At 34.8% G+C, this 19,185-nt stretch overlaps 1 protein-coding gene and 1 long non-coding RNA gene across 3 annotated transcripts; both read left to right on the top strand.

Moving 5' to 3' along the window:
* The first annotated feature begins 449 nt into the window (after nucleotides 1-449).
* On the top strand, nucleotides 450-18,892 carry LOC104096116 (very-long-chain aldehyde decarbonylase CER1-like). 2 transcript variants are annotated; one of them, XM_009602428.3, is made up of 10 exons: nucleotides 450-614; nucleotides 1,319-1,545; nucleotides 2,017-2,249; nucleotides 2,341-2,560; nucleotides 2,656-3,031; nucleotides 3,154-3,261; nucleotides 3,474-3,674; nucleotides 3,752-3,853; nucleotides 3,944-4,117; nucleotides 4,201-4,547. In XM_009602428.3, exons 1-10 carry the CDS (start codon nucleotides 465-467, stop codon nucleotides 4,381-4,383), a joined length of 1,974 nt encoding a protein of 657 aa, XP_009600723.2. In that variant the 5' UTR covers nucleotides 450-464; the 3' UTR covers nucleotides 4,384-4,547. The 2 variants fall into 2 exon arrangements, with proteins under 2 accessions (XP_009600723.2, XP_070033009.1); XM_070176908.1 differs by lacking the exons at nucleotides 3,474-3,674; nucleotides 3,752-3,853; nucleotides 3,944-4,117; nucleotides 4,201-4,547 and adding an exon at nucleotides 18,563-18,892.
* Nucleotides 8,975-9,833, top strand: LOC104103711 (uncharacterized). The gene is made up of 3 exons (XR_687960.4): nucleotides 8,975-9,159; nucleotides 9,253-9,472; nucleotides 9,682-9,833. It is a non-coding gene; the product is annotated as an uncharacterized lncRNA (long non-coding RNA).
* Nucleotides 18,893-19,185: the final 293 nt, after the last annotated feature.

Genomic DNA, 19,185 nt, shown 5'->3' with positions numbered 1-19,185 from the left:
GGTACCCCTGCCTCGGCCTCGGGAGGGTTCACCCCTTCCCTTGGATGTATCACCACGTCCCCGTGAACTAACCATTGTCTGCATTACATAGCAAAAAGAATCAATTATAGTTAAGTTCAGGTAAGCATATAAAAACAATTAACCTAAATAGTTATATATAATATATGTATAATTTATATATAATATGTATATAACTATGTATAATTTATTTATACTAGTTAAAAAATTAAATAATGAATTCTATCCGGCTATTTATATATAGATTCCAAAAAGGAATTCTTTGCAAGTTGAAGGAGAAATATGTATTATATCGTCTTTAGTAAAACACACATGTATACTAATTGCATTTTTTAGGGAACATGTGCTTGTGCTCCTGGGTGGGTGGTGGGTGGGGTGGTGGGGGTGATTTTGTACGTAAGGCCATTAATTGGACGGTTAATAGATGTAATAGAGTTCTCTATATAATGCAGTGGAAGCAAAGGCTTTTAAGAGAAGACAGAGGAAGAACAAAACTACAAGGACTTTATTTTGCGAAGAAGAAGCTGTACAAAAGCATGGCTTCTAAACCTGGCATTCTCACTGAATGGCCATGGACATTTCTTGGAAACTTCAAGGTACTCTTTAATTTCTTGAATTCTCCAACAAATTTTTCCCCGTTATTCTTTTCATATCTTTAAATTAAGTATATTCAGACATAGACGGACGCAGAAAATTAACTAAATAAGTACAAATAATAGAATCCGAACCCAATAAATCAAACTCATAGAATTTCAAACTTGAATCCATAAATTTCAAATCCTTGATTTTTGTTAAAGTAACTTAACAACTTGCTTCTCTTCTTTCTTCTTCTGTTGTTGGACTTGGAAATAACTTATTCATTTAATGCATCAGATGTCTCCAACGTTGCACTGAGTTCTTTCAGTCCAACATTACGAGAAGATTATATTGTGTTTAATTGTTTGTGTTTTGCCTTTTCATTTCCGTATCATTTCTTTGAAAGAATATTCATGTTCGGGAGCTAGTTAGGGAGATGAACGGTTGGCCAAAAGAGAAAAAAAGAATTCTTTTGAGCCTTTTTATCTTTAATAAAGATTTACTAAATGTGACAAAGTTCCAGGAAAACATTGTAATATTTTCTTATTAAGATAAGTACGTAGCTAGTGTTTTATAAAGTTAATTCTACAAAATAATTACGGTCTGTTTTGGTATTAGTACTGGCAACTCATTACCTTTTTGTTTTGATTTTGTTTTAATCATTAATTTATTATAGTAAGGATTCTGCTAACTTTTTAACAATATTGATTTATATGGGATGAAGTACTTGGTTTTGGCACCATTTGTGGGTCACAGCATATACACATACTTTATGAGCAAGGATGAAAGCCAGAGGGACATTGGATACCTAATCATACTCCCACTTCTACTTTCGAGAGTGATTCACAATCAGATATGGATATCTCTATCTCGTTACAGGACTGCCAAGGGTAATAATCGAATTGTTGATAAAAGCATCGAATTTGATCAAATTGACAGAGAAAGCAACTGGTATGAGTACTTCCTAGCCTTACGCCTTCATTCATCTACTCCATAATACATAGTAGTAGTAAGTGACTTCAAACTAAAAGGAAAAAAATGACCTCACTTCTTAAGGTCAGATGTTAATTTTATTGTAATTATTTTAACTTTTAACTTTGCTCCACTAACACTAAGATATTATTATACCACTAAAAGATGTGATGGAGTGATAAGTACTTCTCAAGTAAAGATCTTGATATAACCCAACCCGCATGTATCCAACCCAATCCGCCCATTTGACATCCCTGCTCATAATATAAGCTTTAATTACTTATAGAATTAGTTTTGGACTCGGTAGGCGCATACCTAAACCTTGTACTCCATTTTATTATGTTCTTGGACTCTTAACTAAAAGGGTCGATCCAATAAAAGGCAAGCAAATGCAAATTTAATTGTACATGGCAGGCATGACTGATTTAAGGTTGAATATATGATTTGTAGGGATGATCAGATCATATTTAATGGACTGATATACTATATTGGATACCTGTTGCTGGAACAAGCTCATCATTTGCCTTTGTGGAGAACTGACGGCATCATTATTATTGCGTTGCTTCATATTGGTCCTGTCGAGTTTCTCTATTATTGGCTTCACAGAGCTCTGCACCACCATTTTCTCTACTCTCGTTATCATTCGCATCACCATTCCTCCATTGTTACTGAGCCCATCACTTGTACGTCGTCCTCTCAAAACCGTTTTACCATCATCTTTTTTTATATATTTTGTGAGGTCTTATAAAAGGATATTTTTTTGTATTTTGGCAGCTGTAATTCACCCGTTTGCCGAGCACATATCATATTTCTTGCTCTTTTCCATACCATTGCTCACCGCTACACTCACTGGAACTGCTTCTATAACTGCATTTGGTGCGTACATCACCTACATTGATTTCATGAACAACATGGGGCATTGCAACTTTGAGCTCATTCCTAAGTGGATATTCTCTATATTTCCCGCTCTCAAGTACTTGGTGTATACGCCCTCGTGAGCCTTCTTGCCCTATATTTCAATGAAGTTTTGTATTTGTGAAGATTTTATTTGTTCGTTTGCCACTAAGATCATTTGTGTTGATGGCACAGGTACCACTCACTACATCACACTCAATTCAGGACAAATTATTCACTTTTCATGCCAATGTATGACTATATTTATGATACACTAGACAAGTCATCAGATACATTGTATGAAAAGTCACTTGAGAGAGAAGCTGAATTGCCTGATGTGGTGCACCTTACACATCTAACAACCCCAGAATCCATTTACCATCTCCGTCTAGGGTTAGCATCCTTGGCTTCGAAGCCTCAGTCCTCTAAGTGGTATTTCTGGTTAATGTGGCCCGTCACACTATGGTCTATAATGATTACTTGGATTTATGGTCACACGTTTATTGTCGAGAGAAATTTGTTCAAGAATCTCAAATTACAAACTTGGGCTATCCCAAAGTATCGCATACAAGTAAGTAAAGCAATATTATTCAATCATGGAAGCAGATCAGAAAGACATAAAAGTTTGGATCCAGCTACATTTCATAATTTGGATCCAGCAATTATTTATCCTGATTCTTGATTTTGTTGCAGTACTTTATGAAATGGCAAAGAGAGACTATTAACAATTTGATCGAGGAAGCAATCATGGAAGCAGATCAGAAAGACATAAAAGTTTTGAGCCTTGGACTCTTAAATCAGGTAGGTCAAAATATATTAGAGACTTACATGATTCATATTCAACGTGTGATTTTCTTGCTTACATCTAGCAAAACGTCTGTTAGCTATTACAAACATTGACTATTAGGGCAAAAAAGAATTCTCCTCTCACCCTATATCCAATGTTTGTTGGCTGGACCAAAGGGGGTCTCAGTTGTACTAATTAATGCTTCTGAACAAATGTAACATTCTAGGAAGAGCAACTGAATAGTAATGGTGAGCTTTACATAAAAAGGAATCCTCAGCTGAAAGTGAAGGTGATAGATGGAAGTAGCCTGGCTGTTGCTGTGGTCATAAACTCCATTCCTAAGGGAACTTCCCAAGTTGTCCTTCGAGGCCGTTTGTCCAAAGTTGCTTACTCCATTGCCTTAGCCTTGTGCCAAGGAGGAATTCAGGTATATTTGATCACTATTAATCTCCTCCACAATAGTCGTTTTCCTTTCTTTTACTTGTTGTAATTTTTTATTTGTAGGTTGTCACGTTAGACCAAGAAGAGTACAGGAGACTTAAAACAAAGCTAACCCCCGAGGCTGCAACTAACTTGGTCCTGTCGAAATCTTATAATATTTCAAAGGTATGTAAAAACCAAAATACATGGAAAAGTATACAGTCCTGAATCTTGATAATTCATAACAATCAAAAGAGGTTCATGATTATGCTGCAGACATGGCTAGTAGGGGATGGATTGAGTGAAGATGAACAATTAAAAGCACCAAAAGGAACATTATTCATTCCTTATTCACAATTCCCACCAAGTAAAGCTCGAAAGGATTGCTTCTACTTCAGCACACCAGCTATGATTACTCCAAAACATCTTGAAAATGTAGACTCTTGTGAGGTTAGAGACGGTTATCTAATATCCTTAATTTCTCTTTAATTTTGTTGATCTTCTTATTATAGTAATTCACAATATATATCCAGAATTGGTTGCCACGAAGAGTGATGAGTGCGTGGAGAATAGCTGGGATTTTGCACGCGTTGGAAGGTTGGAAAGAGCACGAGTGTGGTAACATGATGTTTGATATTGACAAAGTATGGAAAGCTAGTCTTGATCATGGTTTTTGCCCATTAACCATGGCTTCTGTTACTGAATCCAAGAACTAGAGATACAGATTGTTTATATATATATATATGATCATATCTTGGATCCGTGGTCAAGTATATCAGCCATTTGCATTAGGTGATCTTTCCAGAACTCTGTATGCATTATATAAGATGTAATATGAACAAATTTTGGAGCATGAATGGTGACTTCTATTGATTAACAATCTTTTTGTTAATCTCCCTTTTCTTTTCCATTAACTTTATTTTCCTTCATTCTTCATTGGATTTCCAGGTTTCCTTCGTGAATTGAGAACTCTCAATTAATTACACAAAGAGTATCCATTGTTATTGGTTGTAACCTTCACCTAGCGATAGTCTCATCCACAGTTGAGAGGTATGCCCAACCTACATCAAACAAAAAAAGAGCAAGAGTTAGCCTGTGAACAAATCATAAAAGTCATTTATAAGTCTTACTGGTCGCAACAATTATAAGCTAATAAAAATGAAAGCTAAAATTAATGCTCAAAGAAAAAGAACAGGGTATGGTTTTCAAGGGATATGAGTAAAAAAAGTTGGCATGCCAATGTCAATTCCCAATTGCCTGAACCTAAAAAATCTACAATAATAAATGCAAGTATCCATTGTTAACTTTGGCATTCACTTAAAAGATGGCAAGCCAAATTAAACTTATCGCAAATGTCAAGAGACATTCAGAGCATTACAATGCAACCAATTATATGAACATCCAGAATGATTTGCAGGCTTCAAAATCTGTCCACCCTTACCACATAGCCACAACTATCGGTCACCATCGTTAGTTGCTGTCACGCCCCAAAGCTGGGCCTGGACGTAACACGGCATCCGGTGCCTGACTACATGTGACCAAGCGAACCAACTGCCTGGCTGGATCAACACGTAATATCATAACATACTGAATGCGGAAGATAAACTAACACATGCTGATATACCGGAAGTTTGAATGATATAAGTCAAAGTGCGAAAACACTAATACAAGTCTAAAATATATCTATGGCCAACAATGCTTAACATGAAAAGCCTGCGACTCTACCTAACTATTACTCTAGTCTTGACTATTTGTATGGACAGTAGTGCTACAAAATAGGGGTGAACAAAGAAACCGATAATCCGAGTCAAACCGGACAAAAAAATCCGATGTGGTTTGATATTGGAAAATAAAACCCGACCATAATTGATTTGGTTTGGTTTTAACTAAAAAAGTCAAACCGAAACCAAACCAACCCGATAGTACATTTATATAATTTTTAAAAATATTATATTTATATATATATATATATTTCTTATATATATATTTATTGTAATGTAATTTATAAATATTTCTTAAACTTATTCACAGTTTTATCTTTTAACATACTATTTCAAGTTTAGATTTAACATTCTTGAATGGTAAATAAATTTTAAAACCCATAAATATAGTAACTCAAACAAAGTTCAAATCAATACTAATGCTAACAAAAGAAATTCAATTCAATACTAGGAATGCTGATAGTGTTGGATAATATTTTTAGTTTTACATTGGTTTATAATGAAAATGCATAACTTTATTTATCTTTTTCTTTAGTGCTTAGTTATGTAATTAATACTTATTAGCTATACTTATTTTAGCATGACATATATAATATTTTTAGATTATGTTAATTTCATTATGGCTTATTAATTAGCAATATTTGTTTTATGTAATTTTATTATTTTTTCTTTGTTATTGAATATTTTAGTATAATGCTATGACTTATCTCATATTATTGTGTTAGTTTCTTGAAAAATACATTATATAGTTGTATTTTACTATGACTTAAGAAATATTTGGAGCACAAGTTACATATTTTATGCTACGAAGACTTTATCGAAAAAAACCCGAAAACCTGAAAAAACCCGAGAAAAATCGAAATTGAAAAATCCGACTTTGTTGATTTGGTTTATAAATTTAAAAACTCGACATCATTTGTTTGATTAATAAATTGAAAAATCCAAAATATGAAAATGGTTATTTTTGTATGCTTTCACGCACTTTAATACTTTTTTTTGCTTAACACGCGCTTGTCACGTGATAGTGGAAGGGGGTCTAGCTAGTGAGTGTGTAACAAGTCATAGCAAAGTTAAAGTGCCTAAGTAAATTGAGTTTTTGGTCAAAATTATCCCTTATCTTTGAGAGTAGATTCATTTTTATTTTTTAAATATTGCACCGAGCATTTTTAGTCTGTTATTTTTGCTAAAGTAGAGCATTTTTAGTCCACTAACAAAATTTGTTTAAAAACTAAGAGGTCGTTTGATACACGTACTAAATTATCCCGGAATTACAATCCAAGTATAATTTATACCACATGAGAGATAGGATAAAATAATCTCACATTTGATGGGATAAGATTGAATATTCTAGATTAAGTATGAGATTAAATTTATACCTACATCTTATCCCACCTTATACATAATACCAAACGACCCCTAACGGTACTACCTAGCAGTAAAAAGAAAAGCCAATCCCGATTTTCCCAACTCTGATTAACACCAACCACCGCTAACGCTGCTACTACAAGGAAGGTTCAAGGGATTCGTTAAATAAGTTTGGTAGTTGAGATGGCGTTTTGCAACTGCTCCAACAATACCAGTTGGATGTCGACCTGTCATTTCACACCATGTAAGTCTGCAAAAAAAAAAAAGTTCAATTCCATTGTCGTTTTCTATTTATTGTAATTCAGATATTATTTTATTGATCATCTTTGGCTGAATATAATTTTTTGTGGTTTTCTTTCAGACTAAGACAATAAGGATGGAACTAAAAAAAAGACAGAAAGATCAAATGAGGGTTTAGTGGCAGCCATTGGACAAGGGTTGATAGAAAACGATGAACATAATCAAAGAAGTGGTAAAAAATCAAAAGTTTGTACGTTGAGAATCAGTTATGGAGGGACTTAGGCACAGACAAACAAACCAACGACAATTTCAATCTTAAGGGGAAATTTTACTTCAGAAGGTTGGGGTTCTTCGTGAATCATGGTTGGGGGAAATCCTAAATGGCTTTTTCTTCTTTTAACTGCTGGGTTTTATTTTTTGTACAGTGTCACATGGTTAGTACCGTTAGTTTTAGACAGATTTCGTTAGAAGACTTAACAAACGTAGGTATTAAAGATGCTATATTTAAAGGACAAAAATGAATGACCAAAATCTCTAAGCAAATTTCTTTGCAAGCTAAAGTACAAAAATAATTAAGTAGTCCATTTTTAATATTCCAGGTTAGCAAAGTGTCGTACGAACCCGTCTGGTTACATCATGTGCTTACTGATCCTGAGTAGACTTTGCAGGAGAGGCCATTAATTGGACGGATATTAAATTACAATGCAGTTCTACATAAGGTGGCCAAAACTACAAGGACTTTATTTTGCGAAGAAGAAGCTGTACAAAAGCATGGCTTCTAAACCTGGCATTCTCACTGAATGGCCATTGACATTTCTTGGAAATTTCAAGGTACTCTTTCTTGAATTCCCGACTATTTTCCACGTTTCTTTTGCAGTCAAACAACATATATATGTTTTTCAAGTATATATATTCGAGAGCATGTGGCTTTCTTGATGTATCTTAACAATTTGCTTTCTTCTTTCTTCTACGGTACTATATATTGCTCTGAGTTCCAGTACAACATATGTTTTTGTTTCGTTTTTCCTGTTCTTTTCCTTTTTTCTTTGGAAAAATGGTACTAATATGGAGCTAGGGAGATGTACGAGAAAAGGAATTCTTTTGAGCTTTTTTCCCTACCGATTTATTAAATTTGACAAGTTACAGGAAAATATGCCTTTCTTATAATAAGAGTAAGTGCGTAGTTTGTGTTTTAAAAAAGTTCTACAGAATAATTAATTGCGGTTTTTTGGAATTCTCTTGTAGCATATACCGGTCCACAATAAGTGATCAATTTGTTTTGGCACATCCATTAAAAAAATACAAAATTTTAGATGAAAATATTAGTGTGACTAAATTATTCTTAATTAAATGTTGTAACATAGTTAATGTGAGGAATAAAAGATTTTTTAGGAATACGTAAATAAATTGAATTTTTTCTTGATTATATAAATGAATACTTATTTTGGATCAAAATAAAAAAGTAAATTAATTACTTATTGTGGACCGGAAAGCAAAGAGTAATGCAAAGTAGCTCCTTACCTTTTTCCTTTTAAAGGCGTGACTTTTCAGGTAAATAAGCTTGTCCCTGCTTTTCAGGTAAGGGACAAACTTATTTACTGGAATTCTCTCAAGCTTATTGGTGTAAAGGCGTGACTTTTCAGCACCTAAATTGAAAAATATAAACGAAAACTTAAAAAAATGAGATAAAAGATAAACCCAAATTCCGACTTGGGAAGAGTGCCACATCACCTCCTCTATAGATAGATAACTACTATACAATATATCAAATATTTGTACTCTTAACAAAGACATAATTGCGTGACGTATTTTATTCTTGGACAAAACAAATTAAATTGTACATGGCACTATTCATTAAAGGTTGAACATATATATATATATATATATATATATATATATATATATATATATATATGGTGTTGGCATGTTGTAGGAATGATCAGATCATACTTAATGGGCTGTTATATTATATCGCATACTTGATGCTGGAACTAACTCATCACCCGCCTTTGTGGAGAACTGATGGCATCATTATGATTGCGTTACTTCATATTGGTCCTGTCGAGTTTCTCTATTACTGGCTTCACAGAGCTCTGCACCACCATTTTCTCTACTCTCGTTACCATTCCCATCACCACTCCTCCATTGCTACTGAGCCCATCACTTGTAAGTTGTCCTCTGAAAAACGTCGTTTTGTATCATTTTTCTATATTTTAGTGATGAGGACTTACAAAGTACTTATTGTATTTAATTTGGCAGCTGTAATTCATCCATTTGCTGAGCACTTATCATATTTCTCGCTCTTTGCCATACCATTGCTCACAACTGTATTCACTGGGACTGTTTCTATAGCTGCAGTTGGTACTTATGTCACCTATATTGATTTCATGAACAACATGGGGCATTGCAACTTTGAGCTCATCCCTAAGTAGATATTCTCTGTATTTCCCCCTCTCAAGTACTTGATGTATACGCCCTCGTGAGTCTTCTTCCCTATATTTCAGCGAGCTTAATTCTACACAATATATTTACCCAATCAGCTCACGATATGGCAATTATAACTACACTACATTCTTATAACAAGCAATGTAAAATTCCTATAGAATATCTGGCACATTTGTAATAGTTACATCTAAGTTTCAATGATGACAATTGTGCAAAACTAAATCCTATCTATATTAATTGTAGGAATCAAGACATCAACAGAAGGAAATGGAATCAAATCAAATCAAATGAGACGATGCCTGGACAAAAAGAAAACTGAATCACAGAAGATTCAGCAGAAACTCAAGCCAAGAAGACCAAGAAGGACGAAAGGAAGGACGAAAGTAATAGGAAACAACTTGAGTGGGAAGCATATCATAGTAGGAGACAATTAAAAGTGCTGCTCCTTTATTTGATAAAACATGAAGCACTCCTTTGGATTAATTAATCCACTCCACGGAGACAAATTGAAATGCTGCCCATCTCCTCAATAAAGCATGGAGCATTTCGGTATGGAACAAGAGCACTCTTTGGAATAATAAATCTAGCCCATCTCTCTTGAAGAGATCAAAGACACCTTTCTCGAAATACCAATACACAACAATACTCGCCTATAAGAACACTGGCAAGCTCAAGGATTGAAGGCACGCAACTACAAACACTGTCTTCTTAGTCTCTCTAGTTCTCAATACAAGCACTGTTTTCTTAAGTTTACAAGTGTCATAAAATATAGAAAGAGTTAGAACACAAAAGAGAGTTGTGTCAACATCCAGAAATTATTGTTTCTAAACATCGTTGGTGGTGAACGAGCTAAAACTATCACTATTGTAATTCTTTCTCAAGATCTAAGAGAACCCTTGTGACCCAAGGGAAACTGGACGTAAGTACCACACCGGTACCGAACCAGTATAAAAACTGATGCGTCATGTTTTACTTTAAATTCATTGTATTCATCCTTATTCTATTCGTGTGTTGTACGAAAACTAGTCGACTAAACTCAAACTTAGTTAACTAAGTTTTAATAGTCCACAATTCATTCCTCCCTCTTGTACTTTCAATTGGTATCAGAGCGAGGCTCACTAACTTTGTTTAACAACTAGTGAGGAAAAGATCATGGGATCAAACACAGTCGTCGGTGTATTATTTCAAGAAGGAACCTTTCAAGTACGACCTCCGTATTTCAACAGACAACATTTCAACATTTTTCTCACTGAAAAGTTCGTATGGAAACATACACTATGTCATATGACATCAAAGTTTGGCGTGTTATCAAAAAGGAAAATTTTTCAATTCCGCCAAAGAAAGATGCGGATTGTCAAGTCATTGTATCAACTGATCCACTTGAATTAGATGATTACACTGATGAACAAACTGTTGCTATAACTGTTAATGCCAAAGAAAACAATCTACTGTATAATGCTATCAATGGAGAAGAGTATGAAAAGATTTCAAGCTGTAAAATTGTCAAGGAAATGTGAGATAAATTGGAGATCACATATGAAGGAACCAACAAGGTGAAAGAAACAAGGATCAATCTTCTAGTTTATGACTATGAGCTATTTCAAATGAAGGATAAAGAATCAGTGGAAGAAATGTTCACCAGGTTTAGCAAAATTCTTGGAGATCTAAAATTCTTTGGTAGATCAATAAAGAGCCGAGAACAGGTCAGAAAAATCCTTAGAATTCTGCCCACAATTTGGCAGCCCAAGGTTATTGCTCTGGAATGTCAGGACCTTGACAAAATATCTTATAATGAACTTAGAGGTGATCTAATTGCCTTTGAGAAAACTCAATTGGACATGCAAATTCAACAAGAAAAGAAAAAAATTGTAGCCTTTAAAGCAACCGTGGCTGAGCCAGAAAATGAAGAGGAAGAGGAAGAAGAAGAACATGATGAAAACATAGCCATGCTTTCCTAAGTTGTAGCAAGCATGATAAGGAAGAACAGAAATAGCAGAAGAGGGAAATCAAACTTCAGAAAAGGAAGGACAAATAATGAAAATGATAAAAATGATGGAAGATGCTATGAATGTGGAAAACATGGACACATTCAAGCTGATTGTCGTGTACCGAAGAAGAAACTCAGTAGAACTTTCAAAAGTTAAAGTCTTTTGGAGCCTGGAGTGATGAAGAAGAGTCTGACCATGAAGAAATTACAAATATGTATTTCATAGCCATAAAAGAAGATAGCAATGGGGACTCAGGAGAGCTTGGGCTCATGAAAAATGAAGGAGCAGATGAAGAAGAAGACTCAGGTGAACTTGGTCTTATGGCAGTCGAGGGAACTAGTGCGGTACGTCTTCCTACATGTTCCAACTGTTATGAACTTCAAAAATTTGTTGATATTACTCTTGCAGATATTGAAAGAGTTTTAAATGAACTCAGAAAAATCCAAAGAGAAAAAACGGACTGGGCCTTGAAACTGGAAGTTTGTGAAATTGAGCATGACATGCTTCAAGATGAAGTAAATGAACTTCAACTTTAACTGAATGGATTACAAAGATCCACTAGTCATAGTTCCGTCAAATCAAATCAGACAACATCTCATAACTCTTTGATTAGAACTAGAAACTCTCATGCATGCTCTTACTGTGGTAAAAATGATCACAACATTAACCAATGCAGGAACAAAATCAGAATAGAAAAAGGCTCTAAAAATACCAATAATCCATCATGTTTTTATTGTGAAAAACATGGTCACACTTCTAACCATTGCAAGTTCAAGGACAATAGGAGATGGCTCTGGCGACCTAAATCCTCTAGTCAAGCTAACACTCAAAAATCTAACCATTCAGGACCTAAGCAGGCTTGGGTACCTAAAAACAAATAATCTTGTTTTGAAGGAACACCGCAAGATAAATCGAAAAGGAAAATCGTATCTTGACAGTGCGTGTTCCAAACATATGACTGGTGATAAACAATTGTTCAAAACAGTCACCAAACTAGATGGAGTAACAATTACCTTTGGAGATAAATCAAAAGGAAACGTAATTGGAGTTAAAAAAGTTGCTCTAAGCTCAACATGTGATGTGGATGAAGTATACATAGATGATAAGCTCGGTTGTAATCTTCTAAGTATCAGTCAACTGTGTGACAATGACTATGGGGTTCATTTTAAGAAACATGGCTAGTTTATAGAAGACAAATCAGGTAAAGTTATTCTCTCAGGGAATAAAGACAGGAATGTCTATACTATCAGTAATATAGATAGTCTTGGTAATCAAATTTGTCTTGTTTATGTGATTGATGACCCTTGGGTTTGGTATAGAAAGTTTGGACATGCTAGCATGCATACTATTTTAAAACTTTCTAAACATGTTCTTGTCATTGGTCTTCCAAAGCTAGATTTTTCAAAAGATCATATTTGTGTTGCATGTCAATTAGGAAAACAAACTCGCTCATCAATCAAAATAAAAAATATTATTTCTATTACTAAACCACTTAAACTATTGCATATGAATTTGTTTGGTCCAACTAGAACTGCTAGTATAAGTGGTAGAAAATATACTTTTATCATTGTGGTCTCGATTTACGTGAGTTATTTTTCTAAGTTATAAAGATGAAGCCCTAAAAAATTTTGAAGTTTTATGTAAGAAGGTCCAATATGAAAAAGGATACTACATTTCCACTATCAGAAGTGATAACGGAGGAGAATTTGAAAGTAGAACCTTTGAAAACTTTTGCAATGACCAAGGAATCTCTCACAACTTCTCTTCACCAAGATCCCCTCAACAAAATGGAGTGGTGGAACATAAAAATAAAACATTACAGGACATGGCAAGAACCATGATTGTGAAAAACTCTCTACCTCACCATTTCTGGGCAGAAGCTGTAAGCACAACATGTCATATTATCAACAGGTGTTTAATTCGACCCATTCTTAAAAAGACTTCATATGAGCTATGGAATGGTAAAAACCCCAACATTAGTTACTTTCATCCTTTTGGATGCAAATGCTTCATTCACAATAATGGAAAGGACAATTTGGGTAAGTTTGATCCAAAAAGCGACGAAGGTATATTCCTTGGATATTCTCCCTCAAGTAGAGCATATAGAATTTACAATAAAATAACCTTATGCATTGAAGAATCAATTCATGTTATTTTTTTTTATATTAACCCTCGCTCAAGGAATGAAAAACTTTCTGAAGATGAGGAAATTTCTATTATTCCAAAGTCTGTTATTGTAGGAAAAGACTGTCAAAAGGAGTCAATGTTCATCGAAATTAGTCAACTGAGGAACATAATGAAATCCAAGAATCTTCTTCAATAGAATAATCGACTACTGAGGAAAGGGAACCAACCACAAATATTCCAAATGAATGGAAAAGTGAACCTGGATATCCTTACAAATTCATTATTGGAAATCCACAGGAAGGAATCACTACCAGAAGATCTCAAAAACTCAACTCTCACATGACTCTAATTTCTCAACTTGAGCCAAAGAAAGTGGATGAAGCACTAAAAGACGTTTACTGGATCAAAGCAATGAAAGATGAACTTGATTAATTTGAAAGAAATAAAGTGTGGAAAATTGATCCAAAACCTTCAAGTACTTCTATTGTAGGAACCAAACGGGTTTACAAAAATAAGCTAAATGAATCCGGACTAGTGGTACGAAATAAAGCACAGCTTGTTGCGCAAGGTTATTCTCAGCAAGAAGGAATTGACTACGATGAAACATTCGCACCTGTAGCAAGATTAGAATCTATTCGAATATTACTTACCTTTGTTGCTCATAAAGGATTCAAACTATTCTAAATGGATGTAAAAAGTGCATTTCTAAATGGATACATCTCTGAAGAAGTTTACATAAAGCAACCTCCCTGATTTGTAAATGATACTCTCCCAGATCATGTATACAAGTTGACTAAAGCTCTATACGGACTCAAGCAAGCTCCCCGAGCCTGCTATGAAAGATTAAGTTCCTTCTTTCTAAATCAAGGTTTCAAACGAGGTAATATCGATACAACTATGTTTATTAAGTGCTCAAATTCAGTTAATCTTATTACTCAAATTTATATTGACGATATTATTTTTGAAAATCCTAGCTCTGTTCTATGTGAAGAATTTGCTCAGTCTATGAAAGGAGAATTTAAAATGAGTATGATGGGAGAGCTAACTTACTTTCTTGGACTACAAATCAAAAAATCTCTCAAAGGGATCTTTATCAGTCAAACCAAGTACATCAAGGAGCTTATAAAGAAATTTGGCATGGAGAACGCAAAGCCCATTGGGACTCCAATGAGTCCAACAACTACACTTGATGAAAATAATAATGGAAAAAGTATTGATGAAACTATGTATAGAGGAATGATTGGATCCTTATTATATCTCACTGCCAGTCGACCAGATATAATGTTCAGTGTGTGTAAATGTGCAAGGTTTCAGTCAGCTCCAAAGGAATCCCATCTTACTACCGTTAAACACATTATAAGATATTTTATTGGGACCTTTGAATTAGGATTATGGTATGTTCACTCTAACAATTTTTTCTTGAAAGGTTTTTCAGATTCAGATTTTGAAGGTGATAAGATCGACAGGAAAAGTACTAGTGGCACATGCCAACTTTTGGGAAATGCATTAGTTTCCTGTCATAGCAAGAAACAAAATTGTGTTGCCCTGTCAATAACTGAACCAGAATATTTAGCTGTTGAAAGTTGCTGTACACGAGTTCTTTGGATCATGCATCAACGTTTAGACTATGATTTATCTCTTACCTCTACTCCTATATTTTGTGATAATACTAGTGCTATATGTTTGGCAAAACATTCTGTGCATCACTCCAGAGCAAAGCATATAGAAATCAAGCATTATTTTATCCGTGATCATATTGCTAAAGGTGATATTGTATTAGTATTCATTAGTACTGAATCTGAACTTGATGATATTTTTACATAACCTCTTTTAGAAGAAAAATTTTGTCTACTACAAAAACATATTGGCATTATGTCTGTTATATAAAACAAATATTTTGTATATGTTTAAACTATTTTATTTTCTTTCTTATGTGTGTTTAATTTTACTTTGATGTAAGTGTAATTATTACACCTCCATCAGTACCGTCAAAACATCTCCTCAGAAGAGTCACTTCTTTTTGAATCCGTTCTTTCCTTTAACTAATGCAACCCTTCAACCTTCCCAACGTCTAGATAAGAACCCTCTTCTCTCCCTATCCAAAGAAACCCTCACCATGGTGAAAAGAAACCTCTAATTTTTCACTGCCACTAGAAGAAGCAGAAGGTTAAAGAAAACCCTCAACCCTGAAGAAACTGTAGACTTGGAATCATCCATCGACTCAGATTTCCTCAAGACCGACAATGAAAGCAGTAAATCTTCTGAGGACCTTCCCATTAGCCAGAAAAAGGCAGGAAAGAGGCCCATGGAGCAAACCCCTAAAAAATCAGCATGCAAGAAAGGAAAAGTGAAGAGTACAAAATTTGGGCCAGAGGACAAATTAATCTTCTATGGACCAAGTGAGAAATCAAGATTTGAGTCCTATAAGTCGAAATCTATGGCTTATGGATGCACTATAAGTCTCTCTCTTTTAAAAAATTTGCACTGTGATGTGATTGCTGTTTTTGATTTTCAACGACTTTCCTCTCTGTTCGATACTATTGGGAGCTCCGTGTATGAAGAGCCTGTGAGAATGTTATACGCAAATTTATTTGTGAATGATAAAGATGACTTAGAGTCCATGGTTCTAGGCACTCGAGTTGTTCTTGACGCTTATCAATTTAAGAAGATTTTTTCTGCTAAGTTTAACGGGTATGAGGTTTTTGTGCAAAATTCCTGGCCAAAAGATTTTGAAGTTTTCCTAGAAGAAGCAAAAACCTTCATGTCTGATAATCCTCCCGACATTGGTCCTAAAAATTTAAAGTTTGAACACCGGGTTTTGGCCCACATGATAGCCACTACTTTACTTCCTAAAACTTGGTCCCTCAGCACTTTGTCTACCAGAGATATCCTTGTTCTTTACTGTCTAGTGAACGACAAAAGACTCAACTGGTTTGTATGGATTCGTCAATATATGCTTGAGAGTATCATGGATATATCCTCTTCTGCTGCTTGTCTACCCTATGGCCTTCTTATCTCATATATTCTTGGAGTAATGAAGGTTGATTTGGCACCTTTCACACCCAAGCATATTACCAGTACCTATGACAAGAAAGCCTTCTCTATGATGGGTTACACTTTAAGTGATGATGGATGGGTCAAGCGCGCCAAAGTTGAAAGTGTCCCAGCGCAAGTTGAAGCTCCCACTGAACCTCCAGAGTCTCAGTCAACTGCATATCTAGATAGTGTAAAATTTATGCTCGTTGAGATGAAAGAGCAGGTAGACAAAATCAGGGAAGTCACCAAGGAAACAGGTACAGATGTGGCAAAGATTAGGATGAATATGGGAGCCACACGGAGACAAGGAACCAGGGCATTTAACTCCATGACAGAAAAAATGGACAAGCTCGTCAAAGTTGTTGAAACCTCCTATGACTCCTTTTGTACCAAAGTGATCAATACCTTCAAGTACTTCCTGAGGAGAAATTAAGGCGTGTTTGTGTGTGTTAAAAATAATCTTTTTGGTGCTTGCTTTTGTTTTTAGACTTATTTTTGTATTGGTGTGTATGAATCATCACTCTATGCCTCCGCTGAAGGCATTACTTATGCTGCCCTAACTAGTATGCATATTATCTATATATTATTTCCTATGTTGTAATATAACATACAAATACTTAAGTCTTCTAACCATTACACAACAATACTCGCCTATAAGAACACTAGCAAGCTCAAGTATTGAAGGCACGCAACTACAAATACTGTCTTCTAAGTCTCTCTAGTTCTCAATACAAGTACTGTATTCTTAAGTCTACAAGTGTCATAAAAGATAGAAAGAGTTAGAACACAAAAGAGAGTTGTGTCAACATCCAGAAATTATTATTGCTAAACGACGTTGGTGGTGAACGAGCTAAAACCATCACTGTTGTAATTCTTTATCAAGATCTAAGAGAACCCTTGTGACCCAAAGAAAACTGGGCGTAAGTACCACACCGGTACCGAACCTGTATAAAAACTGTTGTGTCATGTTTTACTTTAAATTCATTGTATTCATCCTTACCCTATTCGCGTGCTGTATGAAAACTAATCGACTAAACTCAAACTTAGTTAACTAAGTTTTAATAGTCCACAATTCACCCCACCTCTTGTGCTTTCAGTAATTGCTGAAATTCTGTACTCCATATGTGAAGATCCTGTTTATTCTTTGGCCACTAATATCTACGTTTTGATGACACATATACCACTCACTACATCACACTCAATTCAGGACAAATTATTCTCTTTTTATGCCAATGTATGGCTATATCTATGATACAGTCGACAAGTCATCAGACATATTGTAAGAAATGTCACTTGAGATGGAAGCTGAAGTGCTTGACGTGGTGCACCTTACATATCTAATAACCCCAGAATCCATCTACCATCTCCGTCTGGGGTTAGCATCCTTGGCCTCGAAGCCTCAGTCATCTAAATGGTATTTCTGGTTAATGTGGACTGTCAAACTATGGTCAATAATGATTTCTTGGATTTATGGGCACACATTTATTGTCGAGAGAAATTTGTTCAAGAATTTCAAATTACAAACTTGGGCTATCCCAAAGTATCGCATACAAGTAAGTAATGAAATATCATTCAAGATTGTTTCATATTTTCGATCCGCTGTTACAAAGATTATTCGGCATGATTCTTGATTGTGTTGCAGTACTTTATGAAATGGCGAAGAGATACTATTAACAAGTTGATTGAGGAAGCAATCATGGAAGCAGATCAGATAGGCATAAAAGTTTTGAGCCTTGGACTCTTAAATCAGGCAAGTCAAAGTATGTCTAAAAAGTCTAATAATACTCATCCTTACTTTATCTATGAGAAACGTGCGTGACATATTCTTAACTAGTAATTTTGTTGCAAGCTTCTGTAAAATTTTATGTAAGCTATCACAAAATTGTTGTTATGGAGAAAAAGAATTAAACAAAATTCACCCCTCACCCGATATCACGGTTTGTATGCTTTTTTATACGAATGTAACTTTCTAGGAAGAGAAGCTGAATAGCAATGGTGAACTTTACATAAGGAGAAATCCTCAGCTGAAAGTGAAGGTGATAGATGGAAGTAGCGTGGCTGTTGCTGTGGTCATAAACTCCATTCCTAAGGGAACTTCCCAAGTTGTCCTTCGCGGCCATTTATCCAAAGTTGCTTACTCCATTGCCTTAGCCTTGTGCAAAGGAGGAATTGATGTATATTTGATTATTAATCTACTCAACAATATTTGTTTTCCTTTCTCTTATTTTGAATGTAATTTTTGTGTATATTGTTGTCATGTTAGACGAAGAGGAGTACAAGAGACTTAACACAAAGCTAACACCCGAGGCTGCGTCTAAGTTGGTCATGTTGAAATCTTATAATGTTTCAAAGGTACGTGTTTACCCGAAAAACGGATAGAGTTGAATTTATACGTAATTCTAAAGATACGTGGTATAACTTGGTACAAATTGAAAAAATAAATAAAAATATATCGAATTTTAACTGTAAAAAGAATGAATAAAAACCCAAATGGAATAAAGAGTGATTGATAGGAGAACATGATGAATCAATATCAAAGTCAAAAAAAGGATAATGTTTGCTAGATGTTACGTAAATCTCAATGTGTGAATGAATA

Source organism: Nicotiana tomentosiformis, chromosome 1 (genome assembly GCF_000390325.3).
Source record: "Nicotiana tomentosiformis chromosome 1, ASM39032v3, whole genome shotgun sequence".
Classification (NCBI taxonomy): Eukaryota; Viridiplantae; Streptophyta; class Magnoliopsida; order Solanales; family Solanaceae; genus Nicotiana; species Nicotiana tomentosiformis.
The sequence above is the reverse complement of the archived record's forward strand: the minus strand, read 5'-3'. Positions and strand labels throughout refer to the sequence as shown.